The 16,489-nt window shown below is 37.6% G+C and overlaps 1 protein-coding gene across 7 annotated transcripts in view; it reads left to right on the plus strand.

Annotated features, from left to right (window-relative positions):
* Positions 1–16,489, plus strand: part of enox2 (ecto-NOX disulfide-thiol exchanger 2) — a 151,972-nt gene that overhangs the window by 69,585 nt on the left and 65,898 nt on the right. For all 7 annotated transcript variants that reach the window (XM_026330134.1, XM_026330135.1, XM_026330136.1 and 4 more), the window contains one exon: positions 3,714–3,860. In XM_026330134.1, coding sequence (XP_026185919.1) covers positions 3,714–3,860 — 147 coding nt within the window. The remainder of the gene's footprint in view (positions 1–3,713; positions 3,861–16,489) is intronic.

A 16,489-nucleotide genomic window follows, 5' to 3' on the forward strand; every position in this document is an offset into this window, starting at 1 on the left:
GCTCTGCATTATTCATGCTATACCACTGGGTTTATTAGGAGATAAGAGTTACATTATGGACTGGAGGAGAATTATAACAACTTGTTAGTAAGAGAAACATTACAGCTCAATGTGATGCTAGTTAATCTTGTGATCTGTACCTGAAAGATCACAGGTTTAATGCCCAGAGCAGCCAATGTGTTTCAAAGCCATTGTTAAAAAACAATTAGGGACTCATTTAATGAATTTCCTATTTCAAGATTCTGTGGTGCAGAATATAATATATAATATATATAATATTAGTAACTGGTGACTACTGACACCCTGTTCACATTATAGAAGACTAGGAAGCCAAAACATTTACAATCCTTGGGTTGCAACTAACAGCTGATTTAGTATATTTAGTTTATACGTTTTCAGAAAATAGTGATGTTTTCATATTGCTTCTGTTGTCCTACTGGTGATACTATCATAAAAAAACCCCAGCAAACATCTACTTTTGAGAAGCTCTGCAATTATGCTCAAGAAAGTACTTCATTAAACTTGAAATTGGTGCAAATGGATTTCCTGTTTTCAACCAGGCAATTAATTGCGATCTCTGTAAAATATACAAATAACATTTATTGGACAAATAAAGTTGTTGTAATCGTTCAGGCCTACCTCATAATAAATTTGGTTATTGATCAAATGTTCAATTGGCCTGTCTTAATAATAATGTAATGACATCATATTCAGCAACCATTTCAACATGTTCCATTGTGTAGATAGTGTAGATACACTGTTTAGTTTCACATTCAAGTCAGTTAAATGATATTTTGATGGCCCACTGAGTTAGTTGTGCATTCTAATGACTCCTGGCTCACTATACCATTAATGGGGCATGCTGTTAATGCATCCTTGATGAAAGATCAGGTCAGTATCATCTGTGATATTTCTTGTATCCCATTCTGAGGCTACAGAGCATTTCAACATTTTAATTTACTTAATTTATTCTGCAGCCCCTCTGCCCACAACCTCCACCTGTCTCCACCCAGCCTCCTGGTGTTTATTTTTCTCTTCCCCCATGGAGGGATACTCTACACCCCTCCCTCAAGCCAGATGTTGAAATTTAAACACATTATCCATCAGCCTAAAGAGAGGGGCAGACAGGGGCAATGACCCAGCAAAGACATTCTTCATATACACTCAGGTTTTAGTACTAAACTCTGTTCCCAACCTGCTTTTTTAAATAAACTTATCTGCTGTATTTCTGCTGTGGGCTGTAACTGCCCAATTACTGATTCCTAAGCTCAGGTTCAGAGAACTAAGCATTTGATGTGAGATAATGTTCAACCAAAAGCTGTTTCATTGAGGCTGAATCTGTGGAATTTTTCCTCCTATTACAACTGATGTTTTTACTGTAGCAGCGCTTCCTATCAACTGCAAGTATAGTCCCCCAAATCCTCAAAAAATGTACTGGGTTCACTCAGTCATGTAGTGCATTCAAGCCCTATTCTGTTCTTAATATATTTAGAAGAAATGATTGTGAAATTTTCTATAACCCAAATTAGAGCAGAAGTAACTTCTTGCCATGATCTTGAACTGAGATTAAGTGGTTTTTCCCAGTCAGCTGTTCTTTGCTGTTTCTTTCATGGGAACTTTGATGCCTGACATCTGTGATGGAAAGGCTGTCTCTTAAAATGTAGACTGTGGCTGTTCATTGGTGACAGAGTTAACATTGGCAGATTTATTTCACTCTGTAGACTATTGATGGTCATCTTTAAAGAAGTGTGACAGATGGATGCTGAGTACGAATTGACTAAAGAGATATGTGCCTGTGTGTGTTTAGACAGAAGATCTTTTTAGACTGACTCTACAGCAAATACACAGTCCCTTCTGCCTAAGTCTAGCAAATCTCCCACACACAGGTTTAATGTGATTTAAGGCCTTTTTTCTGAGGCTATGTTGTCTAGTTTGTAAGCATGACATTTGCCCCTGCTCTTAGACTTTATGTTCTTTTTTTGTAGACACAGAAAGGCAGCATGTGTGGCTGCTTACCTGAAAAAAATATTTGTACACACATATGTATTTTCACTTACAGTATATCAACTTAACAGCTTTGTAAAATTCTGTAGCAGAAGAAACTAAACAGTTGGTGCTTTGCCACACTCACTTTTTTAAAGTTTCTTTGTCTGAATTGTTTGCCCCTGTTAAGCCACTGATCAATCCTGCTATTAAACAATTGATTTCATGAAACTGAACATACATAAATCTCTCATCTCTTTGGATCTAGTCATTAATGCAAAGAAGAAAATGCAGCAGTAAACATCTTAAAGTGTCCCTCCAAAGCAGCAGAATGTGTCAGAACAACCATTCTGTACAGAAAAGGGGATTTACAAGTGTTAAGAACCTTAATTATTATGTTGTTGACGTTTTAAAGCACCATCTTCAGTTCTTAGACCTCAGATAGAGCCACAGTAATGCAGGGTTTCTGATCTGTTGCGCCACAGAGGAAAAACAAATCTGTGCACAAAGAAGTGTCATGAATTTTTCATGAATGTATACCAAGCTTCTCCTCGACCCTGCTCTGAATTATAAACAAATACACAATTCCTAAGAGTGGAGAATAGCTGATACATTAAGAGAAAACACAAGTTAAGTTGTTTATCATTTATTGGGACTCTGGTGCAATCTCCGTATTATTTTTGTTTCCATTACTTATGGATGTAAGTGTTCTTATTTTCTTGTATTCCTGAGTTGACTTCAAATTATGTTGTCACAGTGAGCAAAATAGCAATTCAGAAGAAAACGTTGCTCCCACTGAATTCTCTGACAAATTGACCTCATTATACAGTATATCTGAGCCTGAATCCTTTCTTAAGGCAAAGAACTACCTTCACATCATTGTTCAAATTAGGATGAGCTGCTCTTTTACTTTGTGGATTTGCTATTTTCAATGTGGAGCAATATATTATTTACAGCATTCTTCCAGATTAGTCATATTTGCTTCTTTTTATTGTCAGTTTGTTGTTGTTTAAGTTGAGATTAATTGCCAGAGAAGGAATTGGTATATATGTCAGCGTGACTGTGCACGCACAGTCGTGATTGCGTGTATCACAGTAGCTCTTGTGGGTCTGGGTCAGGCCAGAAATAATTCCTTATTCAGGGTCTCCAAAGATTTTCAAAAAATGCGCATTCAAACTATGAAGGCTGTAGCTAACTTTGGTTGACTGTGGTTTTAGTCTGCTCATTTTCTTAATATAGTGATTAAGTGTTCAGGCTATGAAATGTCAAAACATTGTCAAAATGCCTGATACAAAAGAACCAAACATGCTTGACATGTGACAAGCTTTTGTCTGATCAGTAGTCCAGAACCCAAAGATACTGAGTCAGCTCTGATTATATGTGATGAAATGCTTAAATGATTAATCACTCATCAAATATATGCAGTGTGTATTATTTAATTATTTGAGCTGTACTTACGCTGTAAGAATATTTTTAGGCTTAGCTCGAAATATCCAAATTCACTACTGTATTGAATCTTGATTATTGCTTGTTTGGATCCACCAGTGCTATTGTGATTATTGTCACTGAAATAAAAATAATTCACTGAATTGTTTGTGAATGAAACCCACAGGATCCAACATTAAAAGCTTAGCAAAGCTGGAATCTTATGTTGCTTTCTAGTTTATGTTTTCTACTGTTTTCCCATTTGGTCAGGAGCCATCGCTTCATTTGTTTTATTTGTTTTTCAGGACTCAACGCTCTGCCTTTCGATCCAGCAACCAACAACGACCCTCTCCAGTTCAACAGCTCCAGTGGGCCACTGGTGACTGAGTGTCCTCCTCTGGAAAACACAGCTGAGACTAGCAAGAAGAGGAAGCGAACCAGTCTGCCTCCAGGTATGGACAATACCTACCTCACAACTACTGCACCACAGCTGCAGGATTACTCTCCGGTCTCACATCCTCACTATTTTGCCCTAAGCCATGTCAAATTCTAAATGCAAGTATCTGGATCATTAAAAAGAGAATGCCTCCCTTCACTGTGAGGAGCTTTGATACAACAGCCAGATTTCTTACCTTGAGAGTTCTCTCCTTCTTCAACTAACCGTGATGGGAATTGTTGCATAATCCTGTTATTTGGTGGTGGTGTGGGGGGGGGAAAGTAGCTTGGTTCAGTCTTTGTTGTTTTCGATTAACTCGCCATGTCCTGAGGCTCTGGTTGTCTGGCCTGTTTGGAGGTCAGGCAGCTGCAGAAGGAAACTGCTCCACTGAGATTGTGAGCGTGGGCTGACTGTTACCGTGCCAACACCACCTGCCAATCACAACCGCAATACGCCATCAGCTTTCTCTCTCACGCAGACACACACACACACGCAGACACACACACGCAGACACACGCACACACACACACACACACACACACACACACACACACACACACACACAATGACCTGTCATACAGAGAATGATACACTGAGAGAAGAGTGTCAGTGTCCGTGTGTTTATGTGAGAGTTTTCCGTAATTAAGCAGTAATTTGAGTTCACAGTGCATTGTGTGGTATTGTGTCAAATGGAAGATTTTCTAATTAAAGAATTAAAGAAGCACTGACTAATTAATTGCTTTGTAAATAATAGAAAGAAGAGGACCCTTAAGATGGGGAGGTGTTGTTCCATGTTCTCTGCTTTCTTGGAAATGTTAATTGGAGTGAATTAATACTCCACATTACCACAGCCCTAATCAACTATTTATCTTCACATGGATGAGTTCACGTTTTGATGAAGTTTAATTTCATATTTATTCACTGACCATTGTGACATGTAATTGGATAATGTATTATAAGTGATCATCAAACAAATAACTGTCTCCAAATGACGTATTTCGTTTCAATGTTGCAGGTGCCCATAATGTGTGAAAATTAGATCATCTGTACATGGAAGAGCTTTTGTTGTTAGTGATGACTTTAAATAACAATATATGAAATATATTTTTAAAATATCTCTTATCTCTGACTGTAGCAGCAGGATCCCTCTGCTGAAGTGTAATGTCTTAGCGACACGTTGAAAAGACGGAAATGAAAGAGATCTGTTTCTGTTACTTTTTTCTAAAGACTGAATTCAAACCTACATATCAGCAGGAGATATTTCATCAGCTGTGTTAAAAGCACTACCTCTCTTTAATGTTAAGTCTGAATGTATTAAAACATGCAGAACAGTTTAATGCTACTGAGTTTTTTTGTTTTTCTCAGATTAAGTATTACACTGAGAAGAAATGTACTGCATTGGTCTCTAATGTAAGTCTAGTTTGAAAAGCAACATAAATTGTAGTAGCATCTAGCAGTCACAGTACTCCAGTGTTAATTGACAGCATTTTTCAGATGGTCTTTTTGTGATTCTCATCATTTGTGACAGCGGCAATTCTTTGCTGCTTGATGGATGATTCAGACAGTAGCATGTTTCTGCAGTCAATGTTTGGGGATGCTTTTCACCCATTTTCACTCATCAGTAATTTATTTTTTCATCTGTGGCAGTTAAACAAGTTCTACTTCTGGAGTTGAAAAACAACAAAACAGAGTGTCAACAGTGTTGCAAAGTTGCATAAAATAATGTATGCAGATATATTTTGTGAGGAGAAAGTGTTGTGTGTGAGAAAGCATGCAGCTTTTTCTGTTATATTCTAATTTAAATGTGAGCAATGATTTGTCAGATTTCACAATATAGCTTTGAACGTCTAATATCCTCCAGTCATAATATCATTATTTTTAATGTTAAATCACACAGACAGTACAACTGGGCAGGTTTTTTCTCTGTTGTGTGTGGCAGTAACAGAGAATATGTAATGTGTTCCTCTCTGGAAACATTAGGAGCTGCAACGATATTCAAAATTCAGAAAAGGCATTGGCTGCAATAGTAGTAATAGTAGTTAACAAAAGCCCGTCAGAAAGCATCAAGATAAAACGCAATTGTGTGTAAATATACTTTCTTCCGCTTTTGGGTAAACCATTTAACATTTTTTCTTTGTGTGATTGACATGTCAAGAAGAAAGGACCTTTTTCTGTCATTCTGTACCATCTTGTCTCTAATTCTGTCCTCCAGCACCTGAAACTTGTAGAACACACATCTGGCCAGAGCTGATCAGTCACTGTTTTTGTTGTCCCCTACTGGTATAGCTATAAAACCATGATCATACCCTGTGAAATAGAGGTCATGTGAATGCATTTCTGTCCATATTACAAATTAGCTAGGCTAATTTCCTAGGCTAATACAAACAAAAAGCCAAAAAAACAAGAAACCTTGAGACCCTCTTGTGAACAGTTACAGGAAACATTTAAAGTTTATTTAATATTCTGTTCATTCCACCTTAATAAATGTTCAAGCCCATATTTTCACACTTAAACTCTGACCAATTTGATATTTTAATTTAGGTTTAGTATAAAATTTCTCCAGAGAAATGAAATTATTGGAAATTGTGGCCACTTGATGGAAATTTCAATTGTAAGGTGGAAATTTCTACATTGTGATTTTTTTTTTTTTTTTTTTTAACTAAGGCAGATGGTTGTGCTTCTCTATCTAGGACCCAGTAAAATTGAGGCTCTGACTAGTTCAACATTTTACCAGACTTTCTTTATCAAACACCATTGATTGATAAACTTCTAGATGATGTACCTGGGCACCATCTTTGTGCTTCATCTTTTTAGCTTTCTGTTTATCTGCATCCACAACACATGTGTATCTGTTTTTTTAAACAACCAATAGTAAGTTGAGTCTTGGGTCAGTAAGCACACTGCAACTATTTTCCTTGTTGTGTTTTTTTTTTTTTTTTTTTCAGCTCTACAGTGGCATCTCTGGCCATTGCCCTTGGAGTCCTGCTGTGTTTAAGCTGCAGGTGGTGGAGACAATGGGATTTTGAATGTGGTTTTTAGTGAAACAGGATATACTCTCCTACAATGTCAGTTTAGTGGAACCCACACAAGCTGGATTTCATTATCTGAAACCTTTTATGTTAATGTAATACAAACAATCTTTATTCATGTAACAATTCAAAACAAAGTTAACTGTGATAACAGTGACACAAAGCGTTAAAAGACATAATAAAAGAACACTTTTGTAAAAATAAAAAAAAGTTTGAATAAGGAAATGTAACACCTTTTTGTATTTAAGGCTGGTAGTGATTTTTCATGCCTGTGCTGGGTTCCACAGCTGTGGATAGCAAAGGTCCTGTGAGCTTTGCTAATGAGCTGTGTTTTCACTGCGCACTGTACTGAGCGGTATGAACTCAAATCCTGCAACCTGTGCTGTCCACAGTAGGTTAATCATAGTACAGATATATGCCAAAAATAGTCCAACTTGATATATGACAGCCACCTGTAGGAAATGTGGTCACATTACCCAAAGCTTTACAGTAGAACATGCTTTACTTTGTTGGAGACTTGATTCTGTGACTGCACCGATTAGTTTTCATTTTCTGTAGTTTATCATATATATTACTACCAATGAAAACTCTCTGTGCCTGTTAGGTAGCAAATAACTTCATGTGAAATTGTTCTTTGAAGAAGAATGCCTGGCCTTTTGCTAAATAGGTAGGGTTGTTTGGCTTGAAAAGACATTGAGCAATAACCAAAACCAAGGCATAGTTTCAAAATAAGTTAATAAGTTTGGAGTTATCTAAATTATCTCCAATGTCAGGATTAATGAAATACCCACACTCTCATGATTTTCTGTGCGTGAAAATCAATTGATTAAATTTTATCACAAAGGCCAGTTCACAGCTGTCATTTTAACAAATAAAAGAATTGTACTCTCACCAATCCAATCTCTTGTGCATTAACCTTTAGTGTGAGCTAAGAGAGAGGTGTTGAATAAAATGCTATTGATTCTTCGGCAGAAAGGTTAATGTCATTGAGCAAAGGGAAAATAAGGATACATGTTGTGTAGGTAGGGAGTGGCATTATTTCTCAGCCAACAGGAACATCATTACATGACATGCAGCAAGAAAGGTCGATTTGGATTCATATTATTACATCCCAGCAAGTGGGATGTAATTGTGGTGATGGAAGTGCTTTAAGAACCCCTGTGGGTTCTTCATTGTAAATAAATTGACTGTTATTTACACTTAAACATTCTGCATTCTCAAGATCCTAAAACAAAATGGAATACATATATTTAACTTTTTTTATATTGATATGGTTTTACATCTTGTTCATGTCTCTTTAGAGTATACTGCTCTTCAGGTTTCAACTTCTATAGCTTTAACTACAATAGTATGCACGTAACCAAATCCTTCAGGAGAGGAAAGACCTAGATTTTAATTATATTTTACTGATATCATTGATAGGTAATAGGAAATCACTAATTTACTGGGTCATTTTTGCATTAACAGGGCAAAAAGACAAGCTTTTAGATATACACTTTTACACTTGAGAGTTGTAAAGCAAACAAGTCCTCACTGACTTTAATTGTAGCCCAGGCTTGTACTGAAGATCCTGAAAGCATTTTGTCACTACAAGGTCTCTTAAGGGAGTTTGCAGTCCATGCCCTGTCTTTTCACCCTGGCCTCTTCATGATGAATGTGTTTCATTCTAAATGGATTTTCCTTTATGGAGTACCAAAATCCCAGAAATAAACTGTACTTCAGTAAACTGACTGTAGGTTCACATTTGAGAAAGTACTGTATAATAGTTTCCTCTATGACATGTACTAGTATTTCTCTTTTGTGGCTTTTTTTCCATTGGAAAGTGATAGATTTGACCATAAAAAATGTGATGCCATTGACCCACTACTGGCAGGGAAAGAGCTGTTGGAAGGTAAATAATGTAATGGGCTACTTAAGCTGTCAGAGATGACAGTCCATTGAGATATATGACTCTGCCATTGTCCCAGAGAGGTGTGTGGATGTGTGTGTGCGTGTGTGTGTGTGTGTGTGTGTGAGAGCACAGAGTGTCCGGATTCCTGTGTTGACAATGAGGGAGATCTACAGTTAGATGTCAGACTTTGTGACACTGAGGCCGTGCAGTGACACAGACGTTTTGAAGTAAAGTTGGGTGGATGATAAAAATAAACTCATTGACTCACAAACGGTGTATGCAGGGTTGCAGGGGAGTATAAAGGTTAATAACCTAGAAGGAGCAGCTGCATACTTCTGCAGCACTGTATGTATACATAGTGTATGTGTTTATACTCAAGGAGACAATAGTGATTGAAATGCATGGCAGGCTCCATCATCTTATTCATCTGGGATTCCTCTGCTTCAGTCAAAACATAACAGTCCACTTGTCTCCACTGCTGCTCTGGGAGAGATAAAGACTACACAATGTCTGTATCTGTGTGAGCAATATGTGTTAGCACAGTCTTATTGGGCCTTTCTTGAAATTTAGAAAAGTGCTACATGCAGGTGTTTAAATCATAGAAGACTGCCTTTGATGCAGGTAAAAGTGGAGATATCATATCCAATATTCTTCATTCACTCCACCAGTGATCATAACGCAAATAAATAAATGGTATCCCATTTCTCGCTGCCATATTTTTAATGGTTTTCTCTTGCTCCCTGTCCCTCTTCTGTATGCTTCAGTTGTCAGGGTTTTAGTGCTACTTCACCCCATCTTGCTAAGCCCACAAACATGTGAGACCTGAATAATTCACAATGTCAGAAGGTGCTGTACTCTGCCCCGTCTGTAGCCTCATGCTCAAGACTCAAGTTCCAAAAACAGATTCAAATTTTAAAACAGAAATTTTTAGTTTTGCCTGATCAAAGCAAATCGCATGGCAAAATAGTAAACCATGTCCGATGCCATCTCATTGTTACTTTTTTCAGGTGAAGCAATACTGTAGAGAGGATAGAAAATAGCTTGGAAGAGTTCTTCTTTATCCTTGAGCCTTAGGGACATGCCTAGATTAGTTGTCTTCTAGCAGTTTCATTAATTTTCTCTGTGCAGGTTTTACTGATAAACTCTGCAACTTTACTAAATTGATTTCTAATCAGGTGTGGCTTACATGCCAGCGTTTTAGAAATTGGCAATGTTGCAGCAAGAGTCCCCACACTACAATAATTCTCTGTGATTATTTTTGTTGTTTTGGATACAATCAGTAAATACATTAAATCTACCTCAGAGTAATTTTGTGAAACATGAAAGCTTCAAGCAGGACTGAATACACTTTATAAACACTACAGCTACACTGGATAGATGAGACAACGACTAGTTTAACTCTGTTTTTCATCAAACATGACAAGTGTAATCATTCTGGCTTCTTATATGTGATGTTTTATTGGCGATTAAACTATTGGTCAGACAAAACAAGACATTTTATAAAGTCACCTTGGGCGCTAGAAAACAGTGAAAATTGCTCACAATATTCTAATGTTTTATTTACCGTGTTATTGAAGCTTTCATCTACACGATTTTTCATAAAGCCACAAGCAACTGTCTAGAGTTCTACACATCTGAGACAGCCATCAAAAAATAACCTGACTCAGATCAGGTCTGATAACTCATGAAAGATTTATATTGCCGAGGTGGTTGAGCTTTGTTTCCACAATAAAATGAACCAAAATTGGCTTCATTTAACCTCAGGCGTTTTTGATATTATTTAAGTTGTACTAGGTCACTGTTGGGCCAGCATTACATCTCTCCTCTATTGTAATTAGAGATGAACATGCTGATATGACATGACACTAGGATGTGACATTTAGCCTTCTCCATTTTTGTTTCATTAAAAATACTTCAATCTAACCAAAAACACACCTAATGTAGGTTTTACTGTTTTAGTGTCTTTTTTTCCCCCTTCTTTTCATCTGTATTTCTTTACATCAGTATCCCCAGTGAGAAGCTGCAGGAATCTCCCTGTTTTTAACCAGTACTATGCCCATAGCAACATGTTTATCACAGAGGCCCTGCAGCTCCTATCCTCTTCTATCAACACCTCTCCCTCTATTACCCCACCCCTCCTCTGTCCTCCTGTCTTCCCCTTCAGCCTCCAGCTGGGTTAACTGATCCACGCCAGCTGCCTCTCCCTGCCTGACATTAGTGCTCTAAACCAATGTGCTCAGCGTCTCCTCTCTCTCCTTTTCACACATATCTCCATGTCATCCATGTCTCTTTTGACCAGATCTCAAATATAATTGCAACATGTGATTTGCATCTGACATAAACACAAAAACAAGGATAATTTCTGTACTTTAAGAGTTCTGTTTCAAAACTAACAGCTGAGCTACGATCTAACAACTACCTAGAAGCTGCCACAAACAGTCGGATTAATTGCTTGTAAGTGCAAGCTGAAAGTTTTATCACCACTGCCTTATCCACACATATTTAGCGATCAGAAAACGGTTTTAGCAGCTCCATGCACACTCTGTATGATCATATGTGTTGATATAGCTAGAGTCACTTGCTGAAATTGTCTGTCAACAGGGAGAACTACAGCAAATGCCAGTATACGTTTACCTGCTATTAAAAGACCATGTGAGGCAGATGCTGAGTGGCTACTTCCACAGAGTGCTCCCTGGTGTAGTTACAGCTGGGACAAGTAAAGCTTACATGAGGATTTGCACTTCTTAAAAATCTGGCAAGATTACATTTCTGACAGTCTCTGAGGAAAGGTTTAAGGGGTCTGCATTAAGGCATTATAAATGATGTCTGAGTTTCTGATGCCTTTTATACTTCCTTATACTTCGTAGCTCAGACACTAATTTAGACTCTAATTGATAAAATAATTGTCTCAGCCCTACTTGTGGAAGGAGTACACAGCTGTGTTTTCTCCATGTTTTGCTTGGACCTGCATCTCCTCATTTTACTTTCCAGCTTTTTTCCAGTTTTTGTACCATGTCATTTTTGCAACTCAATGGGCATCAGGAGGTAGAGTTATAGGGTGCCACCCATCCATAATAAGTGCATGACTCTACCTGTTTACACATAATTAAGGTAGCATTGTTGACGTCAGAGCTTGTCAGTAGAGGAGTAGTCTGTCTGTAGGCCATACAAGTTGCACAACATAAAACATCACAGAGAAGATGGAGAAGTAGGATTTTGACAGACAGTACAAACTAGATTTTTTTATTATGTGTGAGCTAAGCCCCAAAATGTCATGGGAGCACTGCACTGCAGCTGACCATTCCTTTGAAGGAACACATACAGCATGTAAGCAAGCCAAAAAAAAAAAAAATCTTGTCAAGGGGAATCCAGTGGGCTTCAAACAGAGGAGAGAAAACAAGGGGGCTGCATGTAAAGGGCATGTGAACTGCTTGGGATATTGGAATCATGGAGAACCTTTTCAATAAAACAATCAATTTTGTCTTCTGTGGTCTTTTATCCATCCTGACGTTATAAGCAATTCTGACTTTTAGCTGCTCAGTGAAGGATCTTTTAGACTCCCTTCTGTTATACACTACATTGAATGTTCAGCTACATTTTGTTTTATGACTTTGTAGCAGTCAAGTATGATTTTGAGATGTTAGTAGTTTTGGAAAAATTAATGTACAGTTGAAACAGAAAAAAAATGCCAATTAAATTATGTTCTTCAGCCATTCACAGCAATATAACACTTTTACAGCATAGTATCTTGTTTGTTTTATATTGCAGGGGCTGTAAACTGCTAATATGTATTTGATAGATCAGATTATTATTTTCTCAATGTTGTTGATTCTCTTTTTAACTAAGGCAACTTCTGAAAAAGTTTTTACTTTTCTAGTTTGTTTTATCATTATTTTTTCACTGCCTTCCTTTTTTTTTTTAATGAGTCTCCAATACAGTCAACCTGGCCTGACTTTTTTCGTAGATGCACCTTTTCATAAAGCAGTTCCAAAGGGCAGCAATGGTTCTGCTCTCAAGCAATGACTGTAAAGTCCAACTCAAAGTTACATCATACAGGTCCTCTCTCTGTTATTTGAGAGGCCTGGTAGATTAGAAGACAGTCTCTGTACATGTCTCTCTTTCTCTGTTTCTCTGACAGAGTTTCCAGGACATATAAGAAGGACAGATGTACTCTGTGCTGCCAAAGTCTAATTATATGCTAAGCAAGCCTCTTTTCTAACAATGACTTGCACTGCTCTGGATCTGGTGGCTGCTTTTGCTTTTCTTTTGTTCAGAATCTTCCTCCTTCCCTCTTAAAACTTGTCACAGTGAGGATATCATTGTCATGCGTGGGTGGAGATGTGAGATCACAGTGTTTCAAGTTCATAAGATCGTCTTTACCTACCTAGCACTTTGTACACTCTCTACACAGGTTGGGCAACTGGGACACAAACTGTTTTGTGCACTTTTCAAACAGGACTTGATTTTCTGATGGTGCGTGGTCTAATTATCAGAGCCTACAGACATTGCGTAGAATAATGGAGAAGTCAATAGTGATGCACAAGCTGTGAGTAAAGTAGACAGACCTCAACAATTATGACATTTCACTCAAGTGGAGCATGTTGATGAAATAAGCTAATTTATTTATCAAAGCTGTATTTAACATACATGCTAATTACATTTCTGAAATGCACATGGCTGACTGCTTTTGTAATGTGTACAGTGAGAACAAGTCTCTACAAAAAGCTGCGGGGCAGTCTAGTATGGTGATGTTTGTGTCCCTGCCAGAACAACTTTTTAACATTAGCCTGCACGGCTTGACTCCCCTTTTGGATGTTTGCATTGTATAAGCGGGTAACGGTTTTAAATTAAATCCAGCACACCACTGGCCAGAAGAGTATTTGAGCCATTTATCAAAGCCACAAAGTTTTTTTTTTTTTCTTCTGTAATACCAAATTTTTATTCACTTGTTAAATAAACAGAACTCAGATTCATATCTAAGGGTAGTTTAGAGTTACCAATTAACCTAACCTGTATGTGTTTTGACTGGAGAAAGCTGGAGAAAACCCATGCAGGCACAGAGGGATCATACAGTATCATAGTCAATAAGCTAATTTCATTTGGTGTTTGTGAATGCATATATATGGCTATGACTAAGAATATCCATATTTTTTGTTTATTCTTCATTCTTCTGGCTATTAAGGTAAAAAAAAAAAACAGCCAGCATTAGAGAAAGCTGTTGAAAACAACACGCAGGCGCAGAAAGAACATGCATGTTTCATACCCATAGACATTAGAGACAGACAGCAGATATGTTTTCTGATTGCAAGATATAATGGGAGTTTGCCCAGAGTGGCTTTATAAATAAAGAATATACCAGTGTCTCAGTCACCATTCGGATGGAGATGCATGATCTCACATGCTGTGCTGCAACAACACAGACTGGTTAAATACAGAGAGCCTTAGCCCTAATATTGGAGGTCAGCAGTTAAATGTGCAGTGGAAATGTATACAACCACACCATGCCAATTTATGTTGTAGATGTTGTAGTTGTCTTTGATGTACTGTTCCTATATTCCAAGCCTTTGGAAAATAGTTTACTAGGCATCAGATGTTTTCGTCTGCCAGAAGCTCTATGTTGCTGCCACTGCATGTGTCTCTCATGGCTCTAGTCAACCATGCTGCCATTAGAGAAAATATGAACCATAGAAATAACTGCAATGACCTCCATTCTGAAAGCTATACTTCAGAAATCACCAGACCATGATTCATTCAATGCCCCAAGACTCCATCGAGGTCACTGTCTGCCAGAATCTTGTGTGTGGTCTTAAAGCCAGACCATACTGTTAGGCGTCTCCATTTAGCTTCATGACCAATGATGCAACTGATGATGACATGTGACAGAAATATGCTTGTCATCACAGTCAAAGCATCACATCTTCTCATTCTTTTTAATTTGTCCATGCCTCTTTATGTAGTTTTGAACATGCTGGTAAAATGTTTGATTTTAAGTTCTGTACTTTTGAACCTGGACACTGCACTTTTAACATCATTTTTTTTTTTTTTTTTCTTTTTCCCCCCCAGATCATACAGCCTTAATCGAGCTTGGTGGACAAACGTCCAGTTCGGCATAGGTCTTATGTATTGTAGCTGAAAGGAGGTTTGATTTTTGTGTGTAACATATCAAGTTTGTTAAAGAAATTTGGTTGGTGAATGAATTACATGTAAACTAAACTAAGTCATTTATCAATTAAGTCAGTGTTCTCTAATTTTTTTGCCATATCCGTGCCCCCAAAAAAGGAAAGAATGTCTAACATTTTGTGGTTCCAGCATTACAGATGAGAGAATTTACCACTTTTCTTTGTTGTGTATAATTGTAAGGAGCTTACCTGCAAATAAATTTTTTTCAACATAGTTTTCTTTTTATGGACCAGAAAATTGTCATCTTGTCTGTATTAAAAATAATCATTGCCTGCAAATATAAATGTAATTCAATAATTGTAAACATATTGTGGCTCTGTGAGAAAACAGTCCCCCACTTGACAATAACAAAAACAAAAATAATAAAAGTAATAATAAAAGTACCTTAGGGGGAAAACATGTCTGTACAATGTAAAATGATTATCAGTATCAAAAAACAGAAACAATGCATTTGCCTATGCATCTGTGTGTGGATCTTTGGTTGGTGTGGAAAGGTACATGTGCATCCTTGATACCTCAGTATAGATTGATGAACAGATGTCTCTAAGCAGAAACAAAGCATCCTACCTGTCATCCATGTTAAATAGCTGTGAAAAAGAGAACGTCATCTCTTTTTCTCTTACAGTGTAGTCAGTATGAGAAGCTAAATGCATTGTGTTCCACGCTTCTCTGTTATCCGTGATTTAGTATTTAATATATTTTTGTAAACTTATATATTTGGTCTGAACACAGACCGAACTGGGGCCAAGTGAATAATGAAAGAATTTTGTAGGTTTCTTGTTTCGATCAGCTGTCAAGCACTTGCTAAAATATTGCAGTTGCAGCAGTCAGGAAGTGTGGAGTCTTTCCAGGAGGCTTGCTCTTTTGAAACCCTGCTATACCTCCAGTCCTTCTTGTCACTACATTGCACCAGTCATTGCTGTGACAGTAGACTCAAAGAAATAAGTCAGAGTGAAGAGGCGTGGCCAGATAAGAGCCCTGGCAAGTTCACTGAGCTGTTGACATTTTCTCACAGCAGCTCCCCTGGTTCTAATTGGCTACCGCTGATAAGATTCCCCTGTTGTAATTGGCAGCTGCTGATAAGATGCTGTCATCTGCTACAGCAGTCAGCAGCATGGCATGATGGCAACAGCTCAGGACCTGGTGGGCGGACCACACTAAATCCAGGGCCTGAACCATGTATGTCAAAGATATTATTCCAGTCAGAGGTTTTCATACTGGCTGTAACAAACTTTTAAACCATGAAAATACCACTTAAAATAATAAAATACGGCCCCAGAAACAAACATTTCTGCATGGTTTTCTGCTTTAATTTTTGGGGTTCCAGGTGAACACAATTTCTTAAGGCAGGACTGATATGGAAAATATTATATGGTTCTATGCACCAACCAGAATTTAATTTAATTGAAATCAATATGTGATGGTACAAATTATTTTGTGGAGTCGTGATCAAGCATTTTTGTCCCAAACCTTCATTGTGAAGGTTTTATTCTGTACCTTCAATAACTGTAATTTTTGGTCATGTATGTAACATGAATGCAGTGC

Source organism: Mastacembelus armatus, chromosome 10 (genome assembly GCF_900324485.2).
Source record: "Mastacembelus armatus chromosome 10, fMasArm1.2, whole genome shotgun sequence".
In the NCBI taxonomy this organism is placed as follows: Eukaryota; Metazoa; Chordata; class Actinopteri; order Synbranchiformes; family Mastacembelidae; genus Mastacembelus; species Mastacembelus armatus.